At 37.5% G+C, this 25,809-nt stretch overlaps 1 protein-coding gene and 1 long non-coding RNA gene across 3 annotated transcripts in view; one reads left to right on the forward strand and one right to left on the reverse strand.

Annotated features, from left to right (window-relative positions):
* LOC123031585 overlaps positions 1-7,423 on the forward strand; it is a 22,606-nt gene extending 15,183 nt beyond the window's left edge. Inside the window, exon 2 of the long non-coding RNA XR_006416325.1 lies at positions 6,712-7,423. This is a non-coding gene — a long non-coding RNA (uncharacterized LOC123031585). The remainder of the gene's footprint in view (positions 1-6,711) is intronic.
* Positions 7,424-9,415: 1,992 nt separating this feature from the next.
* Positions 9,416-25,809, reverse strand: part of CEP120 (centrosomal protein 120) — a 40,768-nt gene continuing 24,374 nt past the window's right edge. The window contains exons 16-20 of one of the 2 annotated variants that reach the window (XM_044446563.1): positions 25,135-25,296; positions 22,551-22,673; positions 20,705-20,803; positions 13,182-13,327; positions 9,416-12,568 (exon numbers count right to left, since the gene is read on the reverse strand). In XM_044446563.1, coding sequence (XP_044302498.1) covers positions 12,331-12,568; positions 13,182-13,327; positions 20,705-20,803; positions 22,551-22,673; positions 25,135-25,296 — 768 coding nt within the window. In that variant the 3' untranslated portion in view covers positions 9,416-12,330. Of the gene's footprint in view, positions 12,569-13,181; positions 13,328-20,704; positions 20,804-22,550; positions 22,674-24,701; positions 24,769-25,134; positions 25,297-25,809 lie in introns of those variants that run through there. The other variant, XM_044446564.1, reaches the window with a different exon arrangement.

Here is a 25,809-nt window from a genome sequence, read left to right on the forward strand (position 1 = left end):
CTGTAGTGTAACACATGGGAAGGGTACCAGGGTGATGAAGGCTGTTGCAGGCTAGGCAATTTTCAGATTAAAATGCTATATAATGAGGATGTTGTAGTGATTACAATGTTGGATTATGACTGGGGAAGAGAGGTTCAAATCCCTGTTCAGCCATTAAGCTTATTGAGTGACTTTGGGCTAATCACTATTTCTCTGCCTAGCCTAATTCAGAGGGTCATGGTGGGGATAAAATGTTCAGCACACTATGTATACCACAAGCTTTCTTCTGGAGGGGTACATAAGTTAATACATGCATAAATACAGGAACAATAAATAGCAGTGGGGTTTTGTTTTGCTTTTTATTAAATCTTTACAAAGGAAAAATGCAATATAACTAAAATACAATACATCTAAAAGAATTAAAATCATACTATAATATAACAAAATGATGCATCCCACCACCGGGACCATTAGATGCATGCCAAATCATTTGCTCTTTCAAGAAACTTCATCCCTCTTCCAGAATTGCAAAGACTTTCATGGAGGTTCAAATGTTTTCCCTTTTATTAGCACATACTGCACTTTTTTTTTTAAAAAGGTGTTCACTCAGGACTGCCCATTAAACACATTTCTCTCTCTCCCTCTCTCTCTCTCTCTCTCTCTCTCTCTCACACACACACACACATACATATTCTCTCTCTCTCATATATATATATATATATATATATATATATATATATATAAATGCCGTGTTTATAAAACAACATCACATACTCTAGGACTGTGTGACATATGCTGTTGCCTCTTTGGAGTCAAAGGAGTGTCCATATTGCAAGCAATTATGATATACTGAAAAGGAACAGCAAGACAATTTAACATTACTTAAATTAGACTATTTCGTTTTGATCTGTTACTATTGCACTATGCCAATGCCGGGTCCATTGGTCACAGCTTTGTTGGACTGCCCAGGCATTTTTTGCTGTCCCCATCTGCAGATTTTGTTTTAAGACAACAAATCTTGGTTGTGTCCGTCACTGCTTGCTCCATTGCCTCATCACAGAAGAGTACTTTCTGAAACTGAGCAATAGCCTAGATAAATGATTGTATAAAGTTTTAAATAAACATACATTTATGTTATGTTGTTTCGTCAGAATGATTTATAGTCATTTTCTTCTTCCAGTTCTGAGCTCTGGACATAAAAGACATAGGGCTCTCTGCTGTTTATCTAAGCTAAATCCTCTGTTTGTTCTGCATAAGCGTTTTTGATACTATAATATATTGCAGGCTTTAGTTTCAGGTTTATTCCCTCTAGGAATGGTGGAATTAGATACATTAACTGAGAAAGATAAGGTCCAAATGCTGTAGTTTAATAGCCATTACAATAGTATGATAACAGAAATGGAACGGGGTGGAGGGCGATGTGACATTTTTAAAGTATATTTTTGGGAATGAACAAACTAATACGGAATATTACATCCTTCCCATCCACCAACTCAAACCCTCTAAAAACCTTTTAAAGGTGAAGGGGAATTGGTCACAAATGCTTCAGCTGTTGACCAGAAAACAGGTAAGCACGACAGCCTCTTCTGTTGCTAGTCCAATTGAACTGCATTGTAATGAAACATGTTTCCCACTTGCCTGAAGATTGGCATCAGGGTTTTTTATTTTTTGCTTCTTGCAATTTGTGCTTTGAAAGTGTGTTGTACTGAAGTTACAATGCTGTTTTACGGTTCATGCTTGTTCTAAGCCTTGTGGGGATTCTGTCCTGAAAGGCAGCCGAAAAATATTTTAAATAAATACATTATAATGATTTAGGGCAAGGGTGAGGACACTGTGGACTCCAACACAGCCACAGTCAGTGTGGCCATGAACCAACAACGCTGAGAGTTTTTACTGGAAGGCACCAAACCCTTTCCTTTTACAAAAATCTGCTACACGGCATCCCGATTGAGGTTGGGACCACAGCACAGAGGGGTGATGTTTAACTCTTTTCCCTTAAAGGAGTTATTTTCCCTGACTGAAAAATGCATGAGCACAACTTAATCAGATTAATTAGACTTTTATACTCTTTTCAAACATGGATTGGTTCCAGACTTAATTAGAATAGATCCATTGAAATCACCAGGACAAATTAGCCATGACTAATTTCAGTCCAACTGATTTCAGCAGGTCTACATTTAAGTAAAACTAAGTCTAGATCTAACCCAGGCAAATTTTCCCATGGAATAAGTGAAAAGCACTTTTCTCTCAGTGCTTTATTAGCTGGAACTAATTTACATGATATGATAGCTGCATTCTCGCATTGCTAAAAGGAAGTTTACTAACTACCTCTGTAAATGGTGCATCATCATTGGGGAGAAAAGGCAATTAGCTTGCTTGTCTTTCTAAAATGAAGAGGTTTGTTTCAGGGCCAGTGTGAATACAAAGAAAAGGCAGAGGGAAACTACAAATTGGCTTCAAGATATTATTGACTAGCTGGAGAAGGAACTTGTGATGCACCTCCCACTAGCCCCAAATATTTTGGCTGTAGAGGACAATTGATAGAGACATATTCCTTTGTCTGGATGGATTCTTGCTTTGCAAAGGATGGTCCCTAGTAAGGCAGTTAGAGCTAGATGACGTCATGTCTTATTATTAATCTGTTTCATTATTCAGTCAAAATATTTGAAATCATTATTATTTACTATATTTATATCCCAACTTTTTTTCTCCAAAAAAATCCAAGAAGGCTTATATAATCTTCCTCCCCATTCTGTTCTCACAACAACCCTTTGAGTCTGACTAGGCTGAGAATCAGTGACTGGCACAAACTCACCCAGTGAGCTCCAATTAGGCACCTTCTGCATTTTTTTTGAGTGTTCACTTATTTAAAAAACATTAAAAACTTAAAGGTTCACCTCACTTCATGAGAGCCAGCCTACAGTATTTTTATCACATTCCTCAGCCAAAAAGGATCCTGGTGTGGCTTAAAAATATTTAAACTTTCACATATTTAAAATATCTGCATTATCTTAACAGAAAAAAAGAAAGCAAGACACTCTCTGAAGTGTAATGTGCTGAATATGGAGGGAAATAGTCAATACACATCATGGGAGGTAGACTGCTATTGGCTCATCTAAACATTATTTTCCCTGAATATTTATCAATTGTCCCATCTGATGATATTCAGAAAACTGTAAGCTAATTTTCAGCTTAAAGATTGAAACTTTGTAGCCTCTTGAATTAATTTTGTTCGGAAAAATAACAGCTGCATGTAGTTGAGATGTTATAGCATGAAACTTGAAAAAATACTCCTTTTTGGACACAAAAACCTACAGCCTTTTCCCCTGCTCATTTTCCATATTGTACAATCCAAATCTGAAAATATAACCCCGTTTTTCTGATGGACAGCTTTATTACACTGAATAAGTTTATTGCACTGTGCTATCAAAAATTGCCAGAGAAACAAGCAGGGCCTTCAGCCAAAACAACCAACATTGTTTCACAACTGGGAGCCTTTAAAAAACAAAAAACAGAGAACTAAAACAAAAACAAGATTACAGTACTTAATTTTTCCTCCCTGCCACCCACAACTAAAAATAAATAAGTCACCATTTGGTTCTACTCAGAAGGCAGAGGCAAATATCTTTTATCTCACAAAAATGCCAGGAATTAGTTGATGTATGGAAGGGGGTGGGGTGGGGGTGGGGAAAGCTTAAGTTTTTGTGATCAAAACAAGATACTAATTAACATTCCTAGTAACACAACTGTAGAGGATTCCCTTCCCTGTCATGCTTATTTTCCCCACAGTCTAAGCAGATCTTTGGAGTGTTTATACGAACTTGCAGGCACATTTAGTTAATTTATGGCCTTAAAATTGGAATTAGACTTGTTGAATATCTTGGTTGGGAAAAGTGGAAGGCAAGGCGTGCAATGCAGAAACAGATTCCCTGCAGAAGTTATATTAAAAAAGAATGGAATTTGCAAATTTAAAAAAAATGTATATTACCAGTGGATATCAATATGTGTTATGTAGATTAACAAAGGCCAAAAAGAAAAGAAAGACAGAGAGAGAGAGAGAGAAAGTAAAGCGCCCTGCTATATTACGGAATTCATGTAAACTGATAAGCATTATATTCAATTTGTCTATTGTTTCAGTGTACATTTTAACCACTGTTAATATTTAGGTGATTAAATTTAAGAACTTTTGTGTGTTAAAAACCACACGTCTTCCTATTGTTGGTTAATTTAAAGTAGGTATATTTGCTGAATTTCATTAACATGTTATCAGGCAAATGGTTAAAGTATTCTTGAATATCAGACTGCTTTTGGGAACTCAAATAGCAAAACCTCATAAATAGCAAGGATAATGCAAACATCATTATTAAAAGGGGAAAATGTTTAAAGTGACTTCATTTTATTTTCTTAATATGGAAAACCTGCTGCAGTGTCCAGTAGTAATTTCTCCTCTTCTCCTGATAGAAAAGGCTACTCAACTGACCACTGTATGGTCTTCTATAAAATCCAACCAAATATTCTCATTAGGTTGTAGCTGACGGTACTACCTTCACTTTATAGAAGCCAATTGTGGAATCCTATACATATCTAGTAAGAAATAAGTCCCATTAATGTAATGTTCTCCCAGGTAAGTGGGTATAGAGATTGCAGTCCAAATTAGACTTCTGCTCCAGATATGGCACAGGATTATAACTTTATAGGAATACCAGTTGTGAAGCATATTTATGTTTGTGAGCAGCCCCAAGGCTTCGGCGAATGGGGTGGCATAGAAGTTTCCTAAATAAATAATAAATAAATAAAATATTCCACTTCTCCCCTACAGCCCTGGAAGATTGGAAGGACCCTCTGGAACAGGCTTGCAGAACACATGGACTTATGAACATTATTTCTTCCAAAGGAAACCCTAACCCTCTTCTTTGTCAATTACAAACAGTACAGTTTGAGTCACACTTGTCACAGTATCTTAAAGGAGTAGTAAGATGGATAAACAGAAGGCAGAAAACAAAATTCTGTTCCTCAAAATGGTTCAAAAAATGCCTACATTGTTGCTGTTCTATATTTTCCTTTTGTGGGGCCACTGCCATTAGTCTGAAGTGACATCGCTATTTTAATAAACCTGAAATAAAAACACATTGGAAAGATTTTCTGCATTTTGATTATGAAATATCAATGAAAATCCACCATGGTGAAGACCTTTCCCATAAAAAATGTAGCCGTGAGCACAAATGCTTGACACACATTTACATCATCTACTTCACCACATTGGTCAGACATGGGTCAAAACATTGCATACTATTAAAATATGGCCACATTAATATAGGTATTTCAAGCGAAAAAGAAAATATTTATATATAAATTAGTGGGCACAACTTTTCCAAAAGTGTTATTTATGGGTGCTTTTTTAGTCCTTTATCATGATGAATGACAGATTTCTTTTTAAAAGACTAATCACAAACATTTCTGTATTAGTTGGAATTCAATTACTCTATCTTAAACCTCTGTAGAGTTCCTATACATTTATACATCATAAAGACAGTAAATTATTTTTCTATAAATTAGGCTTTCAGAACTGATTTTTTTTTCTGGTTCTGGATGCCAAACTTCTGACCACCTCTCCACCACAGAGATGTCATATCTGCAGAGCCGACATCTGTGAAAACATTTCTAATGAAAACACTAAATACAACCCTCCAGAGAAGCAAATGAAATGAGATCTAAGTACAGGGCTGCTGTCATTCCCTAGCTTTCTTTAACAATAGCAGGACTGGGAGTCCCATTCAAGACCAGAGACAGGTCACTAACATTTATGAACAGCAGTAGCAAAATACATCCAAGTATGATGATTTCTACAAATAGTTTGCAGTAATATTTACCTCATTAAAGCAAGGACTTGTGTTTTTGGTCATCTTACTGTAGCTCTAGATTCTTTGGTATCAATCACAAAGTAACATTGAAACGGGCATTCTAAAAATAGGACACCCAAGGAGAATGCCAAAGTGGCTTAGAAAGTTGCTAGAAATTAAAGATATTCTTTCACCTATTGCAGGCTTTCGTTAAACACTGTATGTTTTAACCTTACCAAATTTTGGTGGAACACTTCAAATAGCATCAACTGATTTTTGGTGTCATGCCTTCCTAGTAGGGTAAAATATATGAATAGTCTGTAAACAAACCTTGCAGTCTTTAACTTCCAGATATGAGAGTCACTGCAATGCTATTAAACCTCTCAAGTCACTCATATTTAGTGACCTCAAAGCCAGGCATGTGAAACAGATGTCCAACATAGAATAAATAAAATATATATCCAATCTTAGATGAACAGACTTAGACGGAACAAGATTTTCCATCCTCTCCCTGTGTGCCCACATAAATCTGCTCTGGAGGTTCTGGAGCAGATGGGTAGGGGAGCTGCATTAGTAGCTGTGGTGGGGAAAGGAATTCTGTTCCACCAGCAGTTTCTGTTGCTTAAAATCCAGAATAATTAAGTTCCCAAGAAGCATGAATTTTTAAACCTCTATGAAGTCTTCCATATTTTTAATCATTCCTATCTTAGTGCATAGTACATAATGATTTCAGTTATGCCTTAAACGTAATTGTGCATCTGTGTACCATGTATATGAATAGAACTTAACTGTCTGATGTTTCTTCTTCTCCCTGAATTACTTAATCTGGGGAAAGATTATGATTGACCCTTCATTTACACACTTCTTTCCATCTTTCTTTCTTTGTCTGCAGGAAAGAGATGAATGCCACACTAGATTTCAGGCATCAAAAGCAAGCATAGGATCTCATGCACTGACCAGTCTCCTCTGTCCTATGATGAGGGAAGCTGAAAAGGGCAGAAGAAGAATGGAAGATGGAAAGTACAGAACAGTATGAACGACAATTTCTCCCCGAGAAGAAACCAAAGGATGGGAAGGAGAATCCAAGCAGAAATGGTCTAAAGACTCACAGATTTACTGGTAGAAGATGCGAAAACCAAAAATATACAAAAGCATTCAAACCAACATTTAAAAAAAAAAAAATTACTCCGCCTGCTCTGCTTCTTCCTACCAAACTTCACAAATTTCACACAGTCATCAAAATTATTTTTCTAGGTGTTCACATTTTCCAATTTACCATTCCTAACTTATTTTTGTATTTCTTTTCTCTTTTCCAAGATATAATAAAATCCAAAGGATGGTAGAAATATTTGAAGTTAAACAATTAAAACTAAAGCAGAATACTTGCATGACCTACACCTGCACCAAAATCTTTACAAAGACAAAAGTGACATAATTTTATGTTGCACATAAAGATTTATCGTAAGCTACCATGGTGTATATAATATTGGAGTATACAGTTTGCATTTTTCTTATCTTCATACTTATATATGAGTTTTTCTGTAATGTATTAAGTTATGTATAAAAGCAGATATGACTAATGATTAAAAGCTTCTTCCATCTCATGCTGTTTTGATGCCTAGAACAGATATTTTGCTGTGGGTGGATATGGGTGGCTTACAAGCAAGGGCTGTTTTTTATGTTTTCTAAAACCAGCCAGAGTGCTTAATAAATCATGCTACTACAGACAACACAGGAAGTCACCTTTGACTTATTAGATTTATATCCTATTTTTATCTTACAATGAACTCAAAGTGGCTTGCATCATTCTCTTTCTCCTGCTCTCGATCTTACCCTGAGTCTGTGACTGGCCCAAAGTCACCCAGCTCCATGGCCGGGTGTTCAAGTGGGGACTAGAACTTAGATTGCCTGAGTCCCGGTCCCACACTCTTATTGCACCGTGTATATTCAGTCAGTATGTTTATGTTACACATGAAGAGGTAAAATCTTCACACTTATGAGTGCTGGAAGTCACTATTACCATTGCTTTTGGTCTCCTGCTAAAGCAGGGGTGTCCAACCTTTTAGCTTCTCTGGAAGAAGAAAAGTGATCTTCAACAGCACATTAAATGCGCAAACACTAATGAAAGTTAATGAGCAAAAAAAGAAAAAAGAAAAAGTCTGTGAATAACTTTCCTGATATCCTCCACCACAGATAAGCAAAAAAGTCCTCACATAATAATCCTAATTATGTGGCGCCCCGTTCAGAGTGTCTTTTAAAATTGTCAAGCAGAAAAGAGGGCAACATAAAACTAGTGGGATATTTGACATTGTATTTGAGAAACTAATGCATCAATATCTGGTTTGATGGAAGTAGTTGAAATTCTCAGTGAGTTCTCAAGGTGCTCATCAGATATTCTGGTTCTAATTTTACTCTTAGTTGCTCACAAATGTAGGTACTGCCAAAAAGTGAAGACATGACTAAGGCATGATTGTGAAGTTAGTGATATTTGCCTCTGGAAGATAGGACCTCGAGAAGTCCACGATCAAATTTTTCTTTAACTTGAATGTCAGAATGCAGAATATGCATTTCATTTGAAAATTGGCAGGTAACATATTTATGTCAACTGCAAATGGAGTCGCAAATATACCAAAATAATGATTATTTTCCTGGAAATCTTGAAATCTGCTTTCAAATCCTTGTTATCAAATCGAAAAGCAAGGCTGCATATTTTTCACTGTTCACAGCACTGTGTTTAGCATACATACATTTATTTTACTTGACACTGAGACATGAAACTGTCATCTACAAAGTTCACATGTGAGAACTGTGTAATCAAGTTACAAAAAAATCTCATGATGTTTTAAGTAAGCTTAGGTTTTTGTGTTGGGCTGCATTCATGGTTATCCTGGGCTGCATGCGGCCCACGGGCCACAGATTGTACACCCCTGTGCTAAAGCATGTGAGATTCTTTCTTCCACCATATCAGCAATAGCTGGCCAACAGTTGCAGAACTCTTCATGCTGCATCCATGGCAATCCTTTCTAACAATGGCCCATGCACATTCTCCAACTGTTGAGCCATATGAACAGTTTTGACAGTATATTCCTTCCTTTGAAAGGGAGACAACAGAAACAGACTGGCTCAAGCATACATTCATTCCCTGTAACTGGCACTGTGCTGGCACATCTGCTAGGGAAAATCCACATTTGGAATGGCAAGTGAATTACTATTATGTTGCATTTATCTCCTGCCTTTTCCCCTCCTCTTGGGAACCCAAGACTCCTTACACCGTCCTCTTCCACTCCACTGTATCCTCACAACAACAAACCTGTGAGGCAGGATAGGCTAAAGGTGAATGATTGGCCCAAAGTCACCCAGTGAGCTTCATGGCTGAGTGGGGACTAGAACCCAGATCTCCCAGGGGCACAGTTCAGCATTGTAACCACCACTCCACATGTCCCAAGTGCTGGATCTATTTGGCAGATTTGCTAGCAAAGATATTCAGAAATAGTCTAGTAGAGAAAGCTATCTGTGATGGCTTGTAGTTATTCTTTAAATGGGTATGTGATATGTAAAGTTGTGTACAACTTAATTAAATAAAACACAAATATGAATGTTTTAATAACCTCCATTTAATAAAACACATATTCACTAAAGCTTAAAAAAGTACTCTGGATTTTAAAAACTGACCTCATTTAATGTTAGGCCCCCCTCTAGTGTTTGAAAGACAACTGCAAACCTAGAACATGATCAGATCTATTTTGGCTCTGGAGCATGTAACTCACTTGAAAGATAAGAACATTCCGGATTTATTGAACATTTCCTCTGTTCACATGTTAATAAAACACTAACACTGCACAATTCATATTTACAAATTGTCGTTGTAGCACGTATTCATTATTCCCAGTGTTAGTATGTCAAATTATTGATGCCATTCAGTTAAAATATTTCACACATACATACACACTCCTTGATAACACAAAATTATTTGTGATACTATTGGTATAATTAGTCAAAATTAATTATATAAGAAAACTTAATTTCCTCCTTTTTTGGTCCATTTAGAAACAATGATATAAACCAATTTGCATCTGGTTTTTTACGTTGCAATTGCTAAACAAGAAATACAAAACCTTAAAAAACCTGTATGGGAACACGGCTACAGGTAAGACAAAATGTCTCTGAGACAGAACTGAATAGCTGATACATCTAGATTGTTTTCAAATAAAAGCAGCTGCTAAGATTTTTAAATTCAGTTTTGTCTCATAATACACAAAACATAGAGCCCGTTTTTTTACTAGAATGTAGTAGACTAAAATACTGTGTAAAATTTACCTGTATTCAACAAGCATTTTTTGCAAGAAGTTTTACAAACTGCACATCTGGATGTAACAAGAATGTAACAGAGTCAAGCCTTCAGATTTTCTTATATTCAACTTTAAGAATTAATTGGCTTACTGTTCAGCCACCATGGCCAACGTGAACAAGGCTACATGTGTGGCTCCAACATTTTATTTATGGCCATTGCCATGCAAGATGCATCAAGGGAGAAAAATTCTTATTCATCAACTGCTGCAACAAACAAGTAGTAGCCCAAATATCCTAAGAGTATCAGATATAACAAGACACTGGCATCAATTGCAACCATAGCAGTCCCAATTCAGAAAGAGCTCTGTTTACATACAGAGGTGACATTCATGATGGTTCCTGTTAATGGAATGGGAAAAGCATTCCCATCTATGCTACAGAAGAGAGCAACCACATGTGTTCCATGCACATGACAATGGACTTATTTCAATCATGCCCTAAATAGCTACACTCCACACTGCAGTGTTGGGAAATTCAGATTTCTGTAGCTCAGCTAGAGGATATCTGGTCAGAAATAAAATCTAGGTTGCAGGTTCCTTCCATGGTTTTTTATGAGATACTGAATTGAGCTGTGCATCATAACAATGAGTGATTTCTTTGAATTTAGCCAGTTGTATTGTCAGTTGCACAGATTTAATAATTCAAAACCATATTACTAGCATTTAATAACTCCTTTGATTCAATTAAATTTACCTCACTTTCTGAAAGCTTTATATTTCTTTTCCAATATGCATGCAGTCTGATACAGTTAGATTTGTTTTCAAGGTTTTTAATTAAAACCCTCTGGAGTGATTCACTGACCTATTTATGAAATGCTCATTCCCTACAACAGACTTGGTTTGGATGACACAGTAGCACGACATGAGTTAACCCTTGGGGCACCGTGATGCATGCTGTCTATCACTGTGAATATGCAAACCCCACTTGGGATTTGCCATGGCTTCTGCTGTCATCTAAACTCAAGTGGTGGGCATTATTTGAGGTTTAAATTAACCATGATGAATGTTTGTGTCATGTGTAGGAGGATGCAAGCATAATATCCAAATGGCTTTGTGTTTTCTTCTGACTGAGTGCATGGACTGGATAATCATTACATATAGTTGCCTTATCATCACAAATGCACATACCCAACAGTCTTCATATAATTTAACATGCGCATAATTTCTCTCATGCAAATACTATCAGTGTATAGAAAACAGGCCATATCAATGTACTGTTATGGTTGTAAACTTACAATGCATAGAAGATGCTTTAATAGGTTAGAAGGTTTTCTGCATGACTGCTCAAACTTAAAACTCTGGCATGTTCTATCAAACATTCCTGAAGTGCTCTTCCAACTTTTACTTCAGAATAGCACATGACTCATTAAAACGAACAGATTAGGCACATTCTTTTGGATTGGATCCAGATTCAGTCATGTTTAGAACCGACCCTCAGAAATCAATGTGACAAGTTAATTCTGACAAATGTAAATTCAAATTTCAGTGGGTCTATTCTAAATATGACTAATCTAGGTCTAATTCCTTGCCGTTAACAAAGATGAAACATTTTAACAGAAAATACGTACTAGGAGTGATCTTCATCATACAAAATACAGTTAAATATTTGGCCTCTTGAATGGCAGTTATAGTAGTTTGTTTAGAATAATTCATAAATATAATGAACATTTGCAAATGTGACAAGGTACAATGTATCTACACATAGGCTCAATTTAAATAATCGGGTATGTTTCTGTTAGGCTTTTCTCCTAGTGCAATTTTATTGAACTGTTTCTATGTAAATCTATTAAAACACATGGACAGGTAAACAGTTATAAAACAAGTAATTAAAATGCTGAACAGAAATGCAGAACTGAAGTTTTAAAAGCTTCTATAAATAAAACAAGCAGAGGCAACAGGGAGGAGTTGTGGAATACTCAACCATCTGCAAAAATAAATATTTAAATATGTCCAGACATTTTAACATCGTGTAAAAAATCAGTTAATGCTTCTTTTCTCTTAAGGCTTCAACAGTAGAATAGAGCTACTTTTATACTGCAGTAAGTCTTGGGAGACAAAAGCAGAACGTGTGTGCAAATCCTTCAGTAACTTATAAAATGAACCATTCATTAAAACACAGACTTTTTATGAAGAAAAATTAAAATTCCATTTTGCAGGTTTGGTTACTTGCTTCTGCTTCTCTTGGCAAGCACCTCGCTGATTTGACGATCAAGCTCACTTACGATGTGGTCTTCATGATTGTACACACCTGTTCTCAATAAGGTATCCCTCTCTTCTATTAGTCGTGCAAGATAGTCATCTAAACTCTCATCTACTTGCCGAATGTGAGAGTTTTGCAGTTGCACCCCCAAAACGTCTTGTGCATCTTGTGATTGCTTTCTGTCTTCTTCTTGTTTTAATCTAAGAAGAAGAAACAGTACATTCAGTTGACGTATGCTGTGTTAGTTTTGATCATGAATTTGTCTCCAGAAATTAACTTGAACTAAAAAGCACAACTGAAAAGAAGCGGACACTATTATCCATTATTAAGAGCTATAGAGCTTACTTTACTGCATCAGCTGGAAGACAAGAATGCTTTTGATCCAGTGTCTATAGACCTGAGTGATTTTAAACAAGTATGAAACTGTATGAAAACATATAGAAGACATAAGGTCAAAAGGTATTGGAAGTACTGAGCCATTTAAAATATAAAGTGTTAGGCCTCCCAGAGATGTGAGAACAGGCACAGACACTATTAATGTGTTTTTTTATGCAGCAAACAGGTTTGCTCAGAGCAAGAGGTAAAAAAAGAGTTGCTGTAATATAGCTACAGTCAAGATAAAAAACTGAGTCTGGTGGCCTTTGGCATAGATTTCCTATAATACAAGATTGTTACACTTTATAAATGGGCAAATATTACCTAAGGGACAAAAAGCTGTGTTCCTTTACTGGACTGACAGCCAATTAAATTTGACTTAGCTGAACCTTCACCTATTCAGCAGCAGAAGTAAAAATCCAACAAATGGTACAATACCTGTTCAGTTCATTTCTGATATCCTCTAGCTCCTGCCGCTGTGCCTTCCCCAATTCTTTCTCTTCTGCTGCCAGGTACCGCAGTCTCATATGCTCAAGCTCTTGTTGCTGCTTTTTAAGGCGGGCCATGGCATTCTCCTGCTCACGCTATGGAAAAGGCAAGCTGTTACACTTAAATCTCAGAGAAATTTGAACAAGCTGCCAACTTATCCAATTTTATTGTTCTGAGCCGCCCCGAGGCTTCGGCGAATGGGGCAGCATAGAACCTTCCTACATAAACAAATAAATAAATAACAAACTGTAGATGTGGAGCGAGCGAGCGAGCGAGCGAGCGAGCGAGCGAGCGTGAGAGAGAGAGAGAGAGAGAGAGAGAGAGAGAGAGAGAGAGAGAGAGAGACCGACTGACCGACCTTCATTCTACAGGGTTAATTTTTCTATGATGGCAGTTTAAAAGCAACACAAAATAGGTCAAATTAAACAAACTGACTGTAACTAGATCTTGACATCCCTAGATTTGTAGACATATCATAGACCTAGTTTTGGTAAGCAGGTATGGGTGATTCTTGTTCTACACAGAAAGGAAGGCAGGAAGTTATAAGTGACTAAAGCGCTAAAGTACTTTTACTGAAAAAAACACAATTTCAAGGAATAAAATTGCTGTGAGAAAGACTGTCATGTCAATACACAAAAGTTTGTGTAACATATCTAAGTTGGCTCTTTGCTACTGAAACTGGAAAATGATTCCTGAGCACCTTCAAGACAGAAGGAAAAGGTTAAGATTAAGGCATCCCACTATAACAATTACCAAGGCAGATAATCTACTCTGTATTCTTTTTATCCACTAAAGTGCATTGTACCTTCCCTGACTCCAGTGAGTGCCCCTCCAAACTTGAGTATCATATATCTATTCTAAGTATCATATCTGTTACAACCAAACTTCTAATGAATGTGTGTGTACACTTCCATTCCAGTACCCTTATTAATCATAAAATCACCATGATTAAACCTTTTATCTGAATAAAATATATTCAAACTTCAGGATGATTATACTCAAGTTTTAGTGTGGCTCCAGGAAAAGGCAACTCCAGAGTTGAGGAGTCCTGTGCTCAACAGGAGTTACTTCTGCACAGACATTAATAAGATTGCACAGCTAATTGAATTGATTCCATTACAGAACATGTGTCTTTGGGTTAAAAACATTCATCACTAGTTTTCAGCTTCTATGTTAAAAAAAAATATCCAAGTCCTACTTCTCAGCAGTTAAGGAAGGTGGAAATTTATTTTCTGCGATAGAGACTTGTTTCAAATACACACAGTATTGCTTCTAACTGCAGATCCTTACGAGGTCCAAAGTAATGTTAACAGAAGATTCATGGGCCATCTTGGTTAGGCACATGCAAAAACTTCCTCTTACATGTTTGATAGGATTATCGAACAGGGACCATTGTAACCCTTCCAGACAATTTCTTCAGTACAAGAAGAAAGATGACCACCATTTCTTTCAATGGTTACCTAACCATACATCTTAGTTCAAGTCTTGAAAACTACTGCTGTCTACTCGATGCAAATAGCCTATCTGAAGTACAGTGGTACCTTGGCTCATGAACTTAATCCGTTCCAGGAGTTTGGTCGTGACCCAAGTCAAATTTCCCCATAAGGGTCAATGTAAATAAGGTTAATCCGTTCTGCAACTATTTTTTAACTCACAAAAATTTGAAGCAAAGTGACAAAGAACAACAAAGATCTTGGCCATCTCCTCCCTCCCCCAGCAATTGTGCAGGGGGGGGAGACGGGCGCAATCGTGGGCGTGTGGGGGGAGAGGCAGGCACGGGTGCATGGCATGCGGGGGGGAGGCATGCGTGGGCATGTGGGGGAGGCGGGTGTGGGCACGCTCGGGCAGGGAACACGGGTACAATCAAGGCCATCTCCCCCTGCCTCCCAGAATGACCGCAATCGCACCTGTGCAAGGAAGGCAGGCATGCTCGCGATCGTCACTCGATGCAGAGTTCACGACCTGCAGCAAAATTTTTATGAAATTTCTGTTCGCAACCTGATTTGGGTGTGAACTGAGGTGTTCATGAGCCGAGGTACTGCTGTATCGTAGATCTTTCCACACATGTGAGGATTCATTTTGGACTGGCCAGTTTGCAGCAGCAATACTTCTAGGATGCCAGTGAAAGAGTAAGATCATTCAAAGGGGTATCCCAGCATTCCCTTCAAGTTTTGGCAATTCTTGAACTGCATGTCAAATTGCACAAGCTTTGTGCAGCAGAATATTTGATCTACTTGGGTTTTGTAACTCTAACCAATTTCGGTAATAATAACCCTTCAACAATCTCATCTTTAAGACTACTGTACTTACAGAAGGACAAACAATGAATTGTGAAGGTTTCTATCGCCCCTGCCCCTGAATATATGAGTGCTGGAACTAGTGACTCCTTGAAGCAATCTTAATGATTCCATTAGTATGCAATTGACAGAGTAGCCATATATTGAAATGTTTATCTATAGTTCTAGCTCTCTAGAGTCTGTTATATCTGAATAGCATTTCAAGAGGTTCAGTGTTGTTCATAAAATCACTGAACTGAAAGACTCAAGGCCATTTAATTCAATCAACATGCTTATCTAGCTTCTTTAGAGAGGCATTTAGGGAAGGCATGGAATGTCCACTGAGAACCTTATTCTTCAATCAATCTGTTGTGCCACTAATATTTAACTCATGCACCACTATATTCCATGGCTTTTCCCCTTATTCTCAGGTATATGGAAGAGCAAATATTATCAGTGTTTTCTTAACAGCTCCAAGGAAAATTGAGATTGCTGAAATGTGTGGCAGCATTTCTCTGGGAGAAGCAAGAGAAAGGGCTCTGCTGTGGAGGGATGTCAAAACAAGCTGTTGACCTGAGGCCTGTCTCTGACTAGCAGCAACTGTGCCAGCCTAGCCGTATACAATAAAGGAACTTTTTAATCCCCAATATGAAGGGGTTATGTTATAGGAAACTGAACTTCACATCAGCATGACTGATCACTTGATGTAACTAAGATGTACAGGATCAAGAGTCACATGGACAGTTGCACATTTCTACCTCTTCTCTTATTTTGCCTTAAAGCTATTAAACAGTCCATGTCTGTGCACTCTACCAACATAGCGCACTAACAAGACATGAGAAAACTTCAGGTATATAGCATGAAACAGGATAATGGATATCATTTATATCTTTCTCATATTAATGTAATCCTACTATACAGAATTTCTTTTTACTTCTCTGAAGAACTAGAGAAAGAAGCATTTTATAGTACTGCAACAAACCAATAGCACCTCAACTTTTATTTGGCCCTGCACGTTGTATGGCAACATCAACAAAACATAAAATAGTGATTCACTATTTTTTAAAAATAAATCCATAACATGATCTTTGCATGGTGCTAGGTGCTAGAGCTGAAAGTCTGTTCAATCAAGTGAGAATGATCTTTATTTTGTCATAGCAGCTTATAAATCCAGAGGGAAGATGTAAACATACATACACTAGACTAAACAATGGCTAAATAGCGGCCACTATTCACTATCCCACTTGCACATATCAAACAAATCTGTGGGAAAAAACATACAACTGAATCGAAGGAACTCAACTCAAGTTTTCTGAAAATAACCCAGAGCTGACAAGTCAGTAGGAGGGTCTGGATGGTTTCAAGACACAGTTTTTAACCAAGACTTGGACCTCTAACTGTTTTTTTAAGTAAAGATTTACATCCTCTTCTTGGCAAAATTACTTGTAAATTAATCACATTAATTACTTGGAGAGGATAAGCAGGAGGCTGGACAAGATAGGGCCAGTGTCAGCCAATAAAGTCTGTGTTTATTTAAAATAAATGTACTGGTTTGCTGCAAACAAATCCGCACTGAGTACAAAAATGGTAAGACCTAAACTCATTAATAACCACTTATCTCAAATATACATACTTTGAGTTTTCACAGAAACATTCAAAATCCAGGCAGATCCCTTTGTAATCACCAAAAGCTGAATTGCAACATTCTTTCCAGTTATAGCTACAATGAAAATATGCTATAGCTCTTCAATTTAGTATTTCTTATATTAATAAGGATTTTTTCTCTTAAACCTCAAGATGAAAAATTAATTCTTATACCAGAATCCACAGTTATTTCTATTTCAACTTCTGAAACTGGACAGTAAACATCTGATTTTATATAGGGCTGACTTGCAGAAAATGTCAAGATGTAGATTACTGAACTCACAAATTGTGAAATCTAGTAGAAGTGAATGCCCTACTTCTTTGCTACTACTTCCAATCAACAATCCATGATCACCCCATTTATTGATTCTAGTGTCGCATCTGAACCCAGACACTCTGGGTTGTTGACAGATTAGCCATGGGTTGATTCTGGATTGATTAATCCCTAAACAAACCAGAACATTTGCATTGTAAAAGCAGAATTTGCAAGCCCGCTAGTGGTATCATGCTTGATAATTCCAGGCTGTGTACCATGGACCTTCAAGCTGCTCTAAGGATGTCTTCATGTGTTACAAAATTGCTAATCAAACCACTGGAAGCAAAAATGAAAAGACTGAAGCTGTCATCCTCTGGGCACATCATGCGAAGACAAGACTCACTGAAGAAGTCAATAATCAGCTAGGGAAAGTTGAAGGCAGAAGAAGAGGCAGAAGACTAATGATGAGATGGATTGATCCTATAAAGAAAAGTCACAGCCTTGAGTTTACAAGAGCTGAACAGGGTTGCAATGGACAGGACATTTTAGAGAGCCTTTATTCATAGGGTCACTGTAAGTTGAAGATGACTTGACAGCAAACAACAACCACAATCACTACTGAATGATTCAGTCCTATGAGTGGAAGAAGTCCCCCATCCCTACTAGTAGTGGCTTATGTGTGTGCATGCAAACAGAGGTATGGACTCTTAACAGTGCTTTTTTTGTTAAAAAAAAAAAAAGGTGCCGGAACTCACAGTCACACAAATAAACATAATGGTCCCTGCTGGCAGTCACCAATCCCAAGCCGAGCAGGGAGCAAGCACCCTCACTATCAGCACAGACACAAAAGGACACAAAAGCAGCCCTCAGGCACTATGTTAATGATGTTTGTTGCTGACCTGCTACACAGGCGATTCAAAATCACTTAGAAAAATCCATTGAAAAAAAAGGTGCGTCCTATGACAAAAAAAAGCCCTGGGCGGGTGGGTGGGGAGGCTACCAATTAAACAGATTGGAATAATACGATATGCTAGATGCTTGCATTGCTTGACATGAATCTATAATTCACAGCTTCACTATACATTTCATTTTGGATTAATGGAAATCTGTTTAAACACTTCTTTGGCAATGGTCACAAAGCATTTGATCACCTTGCCAGCTGGGTTTTGTCATTAACATTTATTAACAATCCAAGATACGTCTTTTATGTCTAATTCTCACAACATAAATGCTTTGTATAGGTCTCCAGAGAGCTTTGCTGTGACAAGTTTCTGGCAGAAATAACTACTCCATAACTATTTAGCATAATCAATTTGAAATTAACATGGTATCAATCCAACTTAAACAAAAAATTACACAAATCATCAGAACTTAGCAGACTTAAGATTCTTTAAGTCCCCTAAATTTGTAAATCTATATTCAAAGTACAGCTGAAAAATCTTTTAGATTTACTGTTTGAAAAAGTTTTAAAAGAAGTGAAACTATTAACAGATATACACAGAAAAGTTAAGTGTTTGTAGAATGTATAGAAAGCTGCTATAAAGCTGAATGATGTGATCCAATGTGACTGCCTGTAACCTCTGAACTTGGCAGATTATGGGCATCCAATGGAGGGCAGGAACGCTAAGGTAAAGATTGCCTCTGCACTTCCCTCACCCCGCAAAACCTTTTGGTTTTTTGATTATGTGATTTACACCAGCTCACAAAGACAGAAGCTGGAGGCACTGCCAGGGTTCCTCATAAGACAGCAGAATGTCCCCCGCGCCACCAAAAAAGAAAGAAAGAAAGAAAGAAAGAAGTCCACAGGTGGTGTGGAAAGAAATGTGACACCTATGAGGACGCAGGGAATCCTGACTCCAACCTTGGAGCACTTTCATGAGGCTGGAGCTGACATTCTGACTTTTCCTATGGCTTTCTAGACAAAGTTGTCTAGTAAGAAATATATCAAAGAGGATCATCTAAGCCAGGGGTCTCAAACTCAACTTACCTGGGGGACGCTGGAAGTAGAGTCTGGGTGAGGCTGGGCCGCATCAAGTATTCCACCACCGCGGTGGTGGTGGGCCGCTCATCCCGCGTCACTCCCGGAGTCTGGCCCGGGCACCGCCGGCGCTTCGAAGGCTGCAGGGCCCCTCCCCCGTGCCCCGCCTGTCCCGGCAACTGGCCCGCGGGCCGCGAGTTTGAGACCCCTGATCTAAGCTTTTGTACCTGCTATTTGTCAACAGTAAAAAGGCCGTAATTTTAATTCTTTGTCATCCAAACCAGTAATCCAAGAACAACAGTTTCACTGTAGGTAATCATGGAACATCATAACTACTTATAGTTTAAGTGAAGCAAACCATGATCCAGGGGACTAGTGAAACTAGGGTGCACTTGAATTAATTAATGTGGGGAAATCACCAGCCAGAATCAGTATCATCACTGGGACTGAAATTATGGCCCCATGGATTTACTGTGTTGAATTTTAGTTTAGGAAACCTTGAACTAAGAAACTTAACATCTCTTAATTCTGGATTCCAATGTATAATATTTCTAATATTAAATTCTGCTGTCAGCATTCACAAACATGTTGTATGGGGATGAATGCAACCATGTTTGTATTACACTTTGCTCTCTGCAAGAATTAGCTAAGAATCAACCAACAAAAACAACACACTCGAGGTTATAATCAAGCATTATAAATCACATTACCCCATCTAGACTTTTGACACAGACATCAGCAAGCAGGCTGGCCAGTTGTTCCTTTTTCCAACTTAAAATATCTTTAGTAACATCTTGGATAAACACTATTTCACAAGTATCTCTCATAAGTGCTGCAAAGAGACACACTGTACAAAAGCTTTATAATACCAAGCCTACTTGGTGTTCTGAAATTCAAAACTGCTCCTATTACTGTTAAACAGCTAAGTGGGCTCACAGATAGCGTGTGTGACTGCATAAAATAGCAAGGTGGCTCAGTTGAGCCTTATTCACAGAATGGCTTAGCATGATGCGTAAATGCAGTTATGATGGGGTGTTTTTTTTAAAGAACAGGTTAAAGTGTATGCAGTCTCAGAAGAGTAAGACCATCCCATGTAAGAGCACGCAGTCTGAATCATGCAAGAGGAAGGCACGTGGACACAATTAATTCTCATGATCCAAAGTCTGAAGGCTGATATAAACAAGAAGGAATATTGTTTCCTTTGAATTAATTATAGTAAAGATGCTGGACTAGAGCACTTAATGAATGTATCCAGCATAACATTCCTTAATTGTATCACAATGATCTGTTGTTTATTGATCTTATCTGCGCTACACACCTGTTTTAGCCTTGCTAGTTCCTTTAAAGCTCGCGCCCATTGTTGCTTGTAGTGCAATTTCGCCTTGGTGGCAGATTCCAGCTTCCTTTCAAGGTCCCCCTAATAAAGAGGAAATTCTATCAACAAACACTGTAACAGTGGTAATAACCTTTACACAAGTACATATACAGAGCCTGGATTACAAAAACTGTTTAGTATAAAATATACCCATCCAAAGCTGTTATATAATTTGATGTAAATATTGTGGCACACAGGCATATCACTGTTTAAGCGATGGCTCTATTTTTATTGTCCAACAAACTGAAACTGGATTAGTCCATACTCCATGACAGATCATGTAAACAGTTTATAAACATCTTCAAAGGAGTCAAAGATAACATTCATTTTTGTAAAATAAGTACTAGCTGTTCGTATTTCAGCTTAATTAATGACGTAAGGGTCTTGTATGTCTCATCCTTGAAACTGTAGCTAGTCCATGCCTTTCACTTAGTTAGATTGCACCTTTTAAGTTTTCCATTTGAAAGATCATGTCTTTGTATTAATTGATTTACCTTCCCTCAAAAGCAGCAGCTTAACTGGCCTTCTTAAGCAATGCCAATAACATTGGACTATTCCATTATTAGCTGTGTATCTATTTCAACTGTAAATACATGAACACACAAATAATATTTTGACCCTGTAGGATCTGAAAACAAGATCAGGAAGTTACAGTCCATGCCTCCAAATTGAGAATTAGAAATAAACTGGGAATTTTAAAATAAAAGCACTCAATAAAGATGATTTGGTAATATAGACCCTTCTGGAGTGAGCAAACACACGTATAGACACATCCATAGCCTTATGATAAAGGGACCTGCAACTGCTGTCATATCACATCATAATGTAATTAAAATGTAGGCAGACTCATACACAATAGTATTAATGGATTATATTCAAATATCCAAAATGACCACTATTCTAACATAACTGGAAGAGATAAATGATTTTAGGAACTTGCTCTAGGGAAAGAGAATGAAGTCTGAGACTATACCATTGTCTGGGAATTTAAGAATGTGCATGAAATTAGCAGCTTTTTCCCACTACCACAAAAAGGACAAGAACTGCTTGCCAAGAAAACCCAAAGAAAAAACAGCCTTTTTTGGTAATCTGGATGGTTCACTGCCCATCCTAAGTCCAAGGCATGGCTTGTTTAGAATTATGAAAATAAATATACACACTGCTGTCTAACAGACATTATACTCTCTCCCCCCCCACCCCATTCTCTCTCGCTCTCACTCACACACACACACACATTTAAAAACATACACACCAAGCTATCACTAGTAACAAAAGTCTAAATGCAGCCGAGTTCTACTGATACAAGCAATGCCTCTAGAGTTCACTTCAAACCTAATGGCAAATGTCTTGTCATAAATTAACAATTTGCTAACACTTACTTACGTCTCTTATTTACCATGATTCCTTCTGTGAAAGCACAGTAATAAACTGGATCAAAAACTCAATGTTAAGTCTATTCTACTTGAGTATTTTTAAGCAATAAAAGTTTGGAAAATACTGTCACAGATGAATCGCAAAAGCATGCAGAGAGGAGTTCTCAGAGGCTCTTTCACAGTTGAGAACTCCCATCCTTGGCACCTTCTTCAAAGCTGCTACATCTAGAATGGATTGCCTTGTTTTGTTTACATTTGGGCTGCTATTCTGTGGCTGGGATTAAGTATGGAGTTTATTTCATGTTTTTCTTAACTGAGCTTTCTATTTTTTAACTGTATAAAATGCTATTCTAGCTCTGAAGCTTTAGGAATGAAAAATACATTTGAAATATTTGTTTAAAAGTCTATAGACATACCTTCTCTAAAGTTAGAATACTTATTTCTGATTGTAGTCGGATTTCTGGTTTGCTACTTTGCTGCTCCTTGTACTGCTGAAACTCTTTCTCCAGCACCTTTTGCTTGTTTTGTGCTTCATTCAGCTGTTTATAAAACAGAATTCTTTAAAGGGTTTTCATATGAATGACAACACAACACAGAGCTGGAAGTAAGATTTTGTCAATCAGATAGAAGATGCCATGGATTTATTATTGTTGCTAGAAGGTGATAAGCGCAAGAGTCAGGGATTCTGTAGTTTTATAAGAGTGAAACATATAGGAAAAAGCCACATCCCATCTTGTATGCAGTACATAGAAGTGAGAACACTTTACCTGGAATCTTTATCTACAAAGCTAAAGAAGGATACAACAGCATTTTGTTTCACAAAGACAAGGTAGAAACATGCTATTCTACACTGGATACATGTTGAATAACTGTCTCTCCACCCCTAATTCATGGTTTGCCACAATCATACAAATGAGGACTGAGTGAAACTAGCACCAAGTATTCCAAGATCAGAACCAAAAATATACTGAAAAGCATCAGAATAAAACAAGAGAACTCCAAGTTCAAATCCATTCAGTCATGACCTTATGACAGTAACTGACCTTGTCTGCACACAAAACTAACACAAAGCTTATTTAATCCATGGTTTGTTTGGAAGATGACAGAACAGATTGTGACTCGGTTTCTCAACTCCCAGGCTGACTGTTATCTTCCCAGTATGCCAGCCGTCTTTGCAGTGCAATAGTACTAAAATGTACAGGAGTTGCCCAGGGTTTGTTAATCATTCTTGGCAGCTATCTCTGTAGCCTGGTGAAACAACTTATGAACAATTCATGGATCTGGGTTCACATATAATGACAACGCATGGTTTTAAAAAAATTCTTAGGTTACAACCCAACAACAGGCACTTTCTGGTTTATGTATTAACAAGGCCTGGTTTGTTAGCGTAGTTGGACTTGAATTCTGCGCTATCATGATATACAACAATTGTTATGTGTAAACCAGGTCGTTATATCTTGGCCTAACCTCTCTCACAAAGTTCTGTGGTGATAAAAATGAAATAAGTATTGTACCATTTTGCTCATCACTGGATGCCATATCACCCATCTGGCCCCAGAACAAGCTTCTTCACAAGGCTGTAACAATTGTGAACTTTCACATATATGATTTTGTTCCTGAAAGCTACTTGATCTCAAGCAAAGCTAAAAATATTTTCAGGGACGCTGAAGTGAGGGAGGACACCTAGGATATGGAAGGGGCTTACATGAGAGGTGGTGGAGGTCCCATCAGTGAGGGCATTCAAGGAAAGACTGGACAAGCACATTTTGGGTATTACATGAGCTGGCTAAAGTCAAGGGGCTCAGACTAGATGGCCTGGGAGGCCCCTTCTGACTCCCTATGCTTCTGCCTTTTGATGAACTTTGCGGCAGATAGTCTGATGTAGAGTGTTAAGTCTAAACACTGGATGATTCTTAGTAATTATTCATTTTTCTGTTTCATGAACTACTTAACAAAATCTATAGGTAAGATAGATAGCTTGAGAGGAATGATGAAATGTGCTTAATACAATGCACAGAGAGATTTTTGTGTTGAGATACCTGTGACTTATAGCTCTGTGCTGCAACTTCATAACTACACAATTTCTCCTAAGATGTTCACAGTCGTAGTAGACAACCTTAACATTCTTCTATTATTGAGGGAAGAAGGAATGATCTCTGACATAGATTCCATCCCAGACTATGTGGGTCAGCAACTGTTATGGATGACATGACATTTGAGCATCATCCTTTCCCATTAGAAAGCAACTTCTTAGTGATGGTAGCTCCCATTATGCAGAATTTATTTCTGAAAAATGTGCAAGATTTCTGTCAGTTTTATAATGGAACTTGGACTTTGTGTTCCATCAACTTTTTTCGGGTCATCTATTGAGGCTTTATATGGTTCCTTCTGTTTCTTGCATATTACATATAGCCACCTCTACTTTAAAGAAGAAATATAGCTATTCACAGTTTATGGCTTTAATTATTGATAGACAGCAGTTTGAAGATTAGTAGCTAGAAAACAGCATATCAAAAATAAAAATGAAATGACCCAGTGAAGATTTTTAAAGGTTATACTCAGCTTACACTCTTTTGGATTGGATCCAAAAGTATCCTTCCCTGAGTGGAAGTACCTTTGATATGGAACAGGCTCCTGTAAGCAAAACAGACTCACTGCAATTCTGTCACCAAAACTTTTTATTAAAAAAATATAAAAACTTTTCTTCTATTGTCTTTTGTTTCTTGTGTTTTAATTGATTGATTTTATTGTCACAATGTGTTTTATCTTACTGTAATCTGCTTAGAGGGCCCTCAGGCCAATATAGAGGAATGTTAAATAAATAAATAATCCCCCCCCAACACAGAGGTTTTTAAGGCAAAAGGATGCCTTTAGATAGCTCAATAGTGTGGTTCAAACAAACTTTAACTTGGCTCTAATAGTGCACTTATGTTCAAAAACTACCCCTTTCAGTCATTACATAAATATTTAGCAACCTTCGAAGCCATACATTTTACTCACTTGTTGATGAAGGCGGAGCTTGTCCTCTTCCAACTGTCTGATCTTTGACCTCTCCAGCTCAACCTGATGTACACATTCTTCTTTGACCCGCCGTGTTGCATCTTGAAGCTCCTGATGATTTCTCTCATGCTCTGCTTGGAGCTCTTTCTTCAATATTTGGAGCTTACAATGTTTTATAAAACAGCAATTTCAAAATTACAAGTAGTTCAGATAGATGTAAATGTGTGTTACTTCATTTAGCATGCATTCTTGATAGTTATTGCTCTCACAACCACCGTTTACTGCCAACATATTTTCCTTGAACAGTTTTTAAAAAATGATGGCACTTATTAAAAATGCAATACTTTCCACTGCTACACTATATTTATACAGCATGTTCCACAGTACTCCTGGAATTAGGAGAAAGAAAACCTTGCTCCTAGTTGGAGCAGAACTTTCTCTTTCAGTTTTGATACCAGAGAGTTTGAAGTCACTAATCTAACTTTTATTACAGAGATATTCAGCAGACAGAAGATGATCTTAGCCTATTTTCAAATCTTTCGACAGGTAAAATAAAAAGTCCCTCTTTCCCATTCTCTTCTCCAGTCACCTCACTTTGTCAAAGAACTAAAAAGAATCCCAAACAAACAAAAAAGTGTGCACGTGCCAAAAACTATATATGAGAAAAAAATCTAT

Source organism: Varanus komodoensis, unplaced genomic scaffold (assembly GCF_004798865.1).
Source record: "Varanus komodoensis strain SLA01 unplaced genomic scaffold, ASM479886v1 scaffold5, whole genome shotgun sequence".
In the NCBI taxonomy this organism is placed as follows: domain Eukaryota; kingdom Metazoa; phylum Chordata; class Lepidosauria; order Squamata; family Varanidae; genus Varanus; species Varanus komodoensis.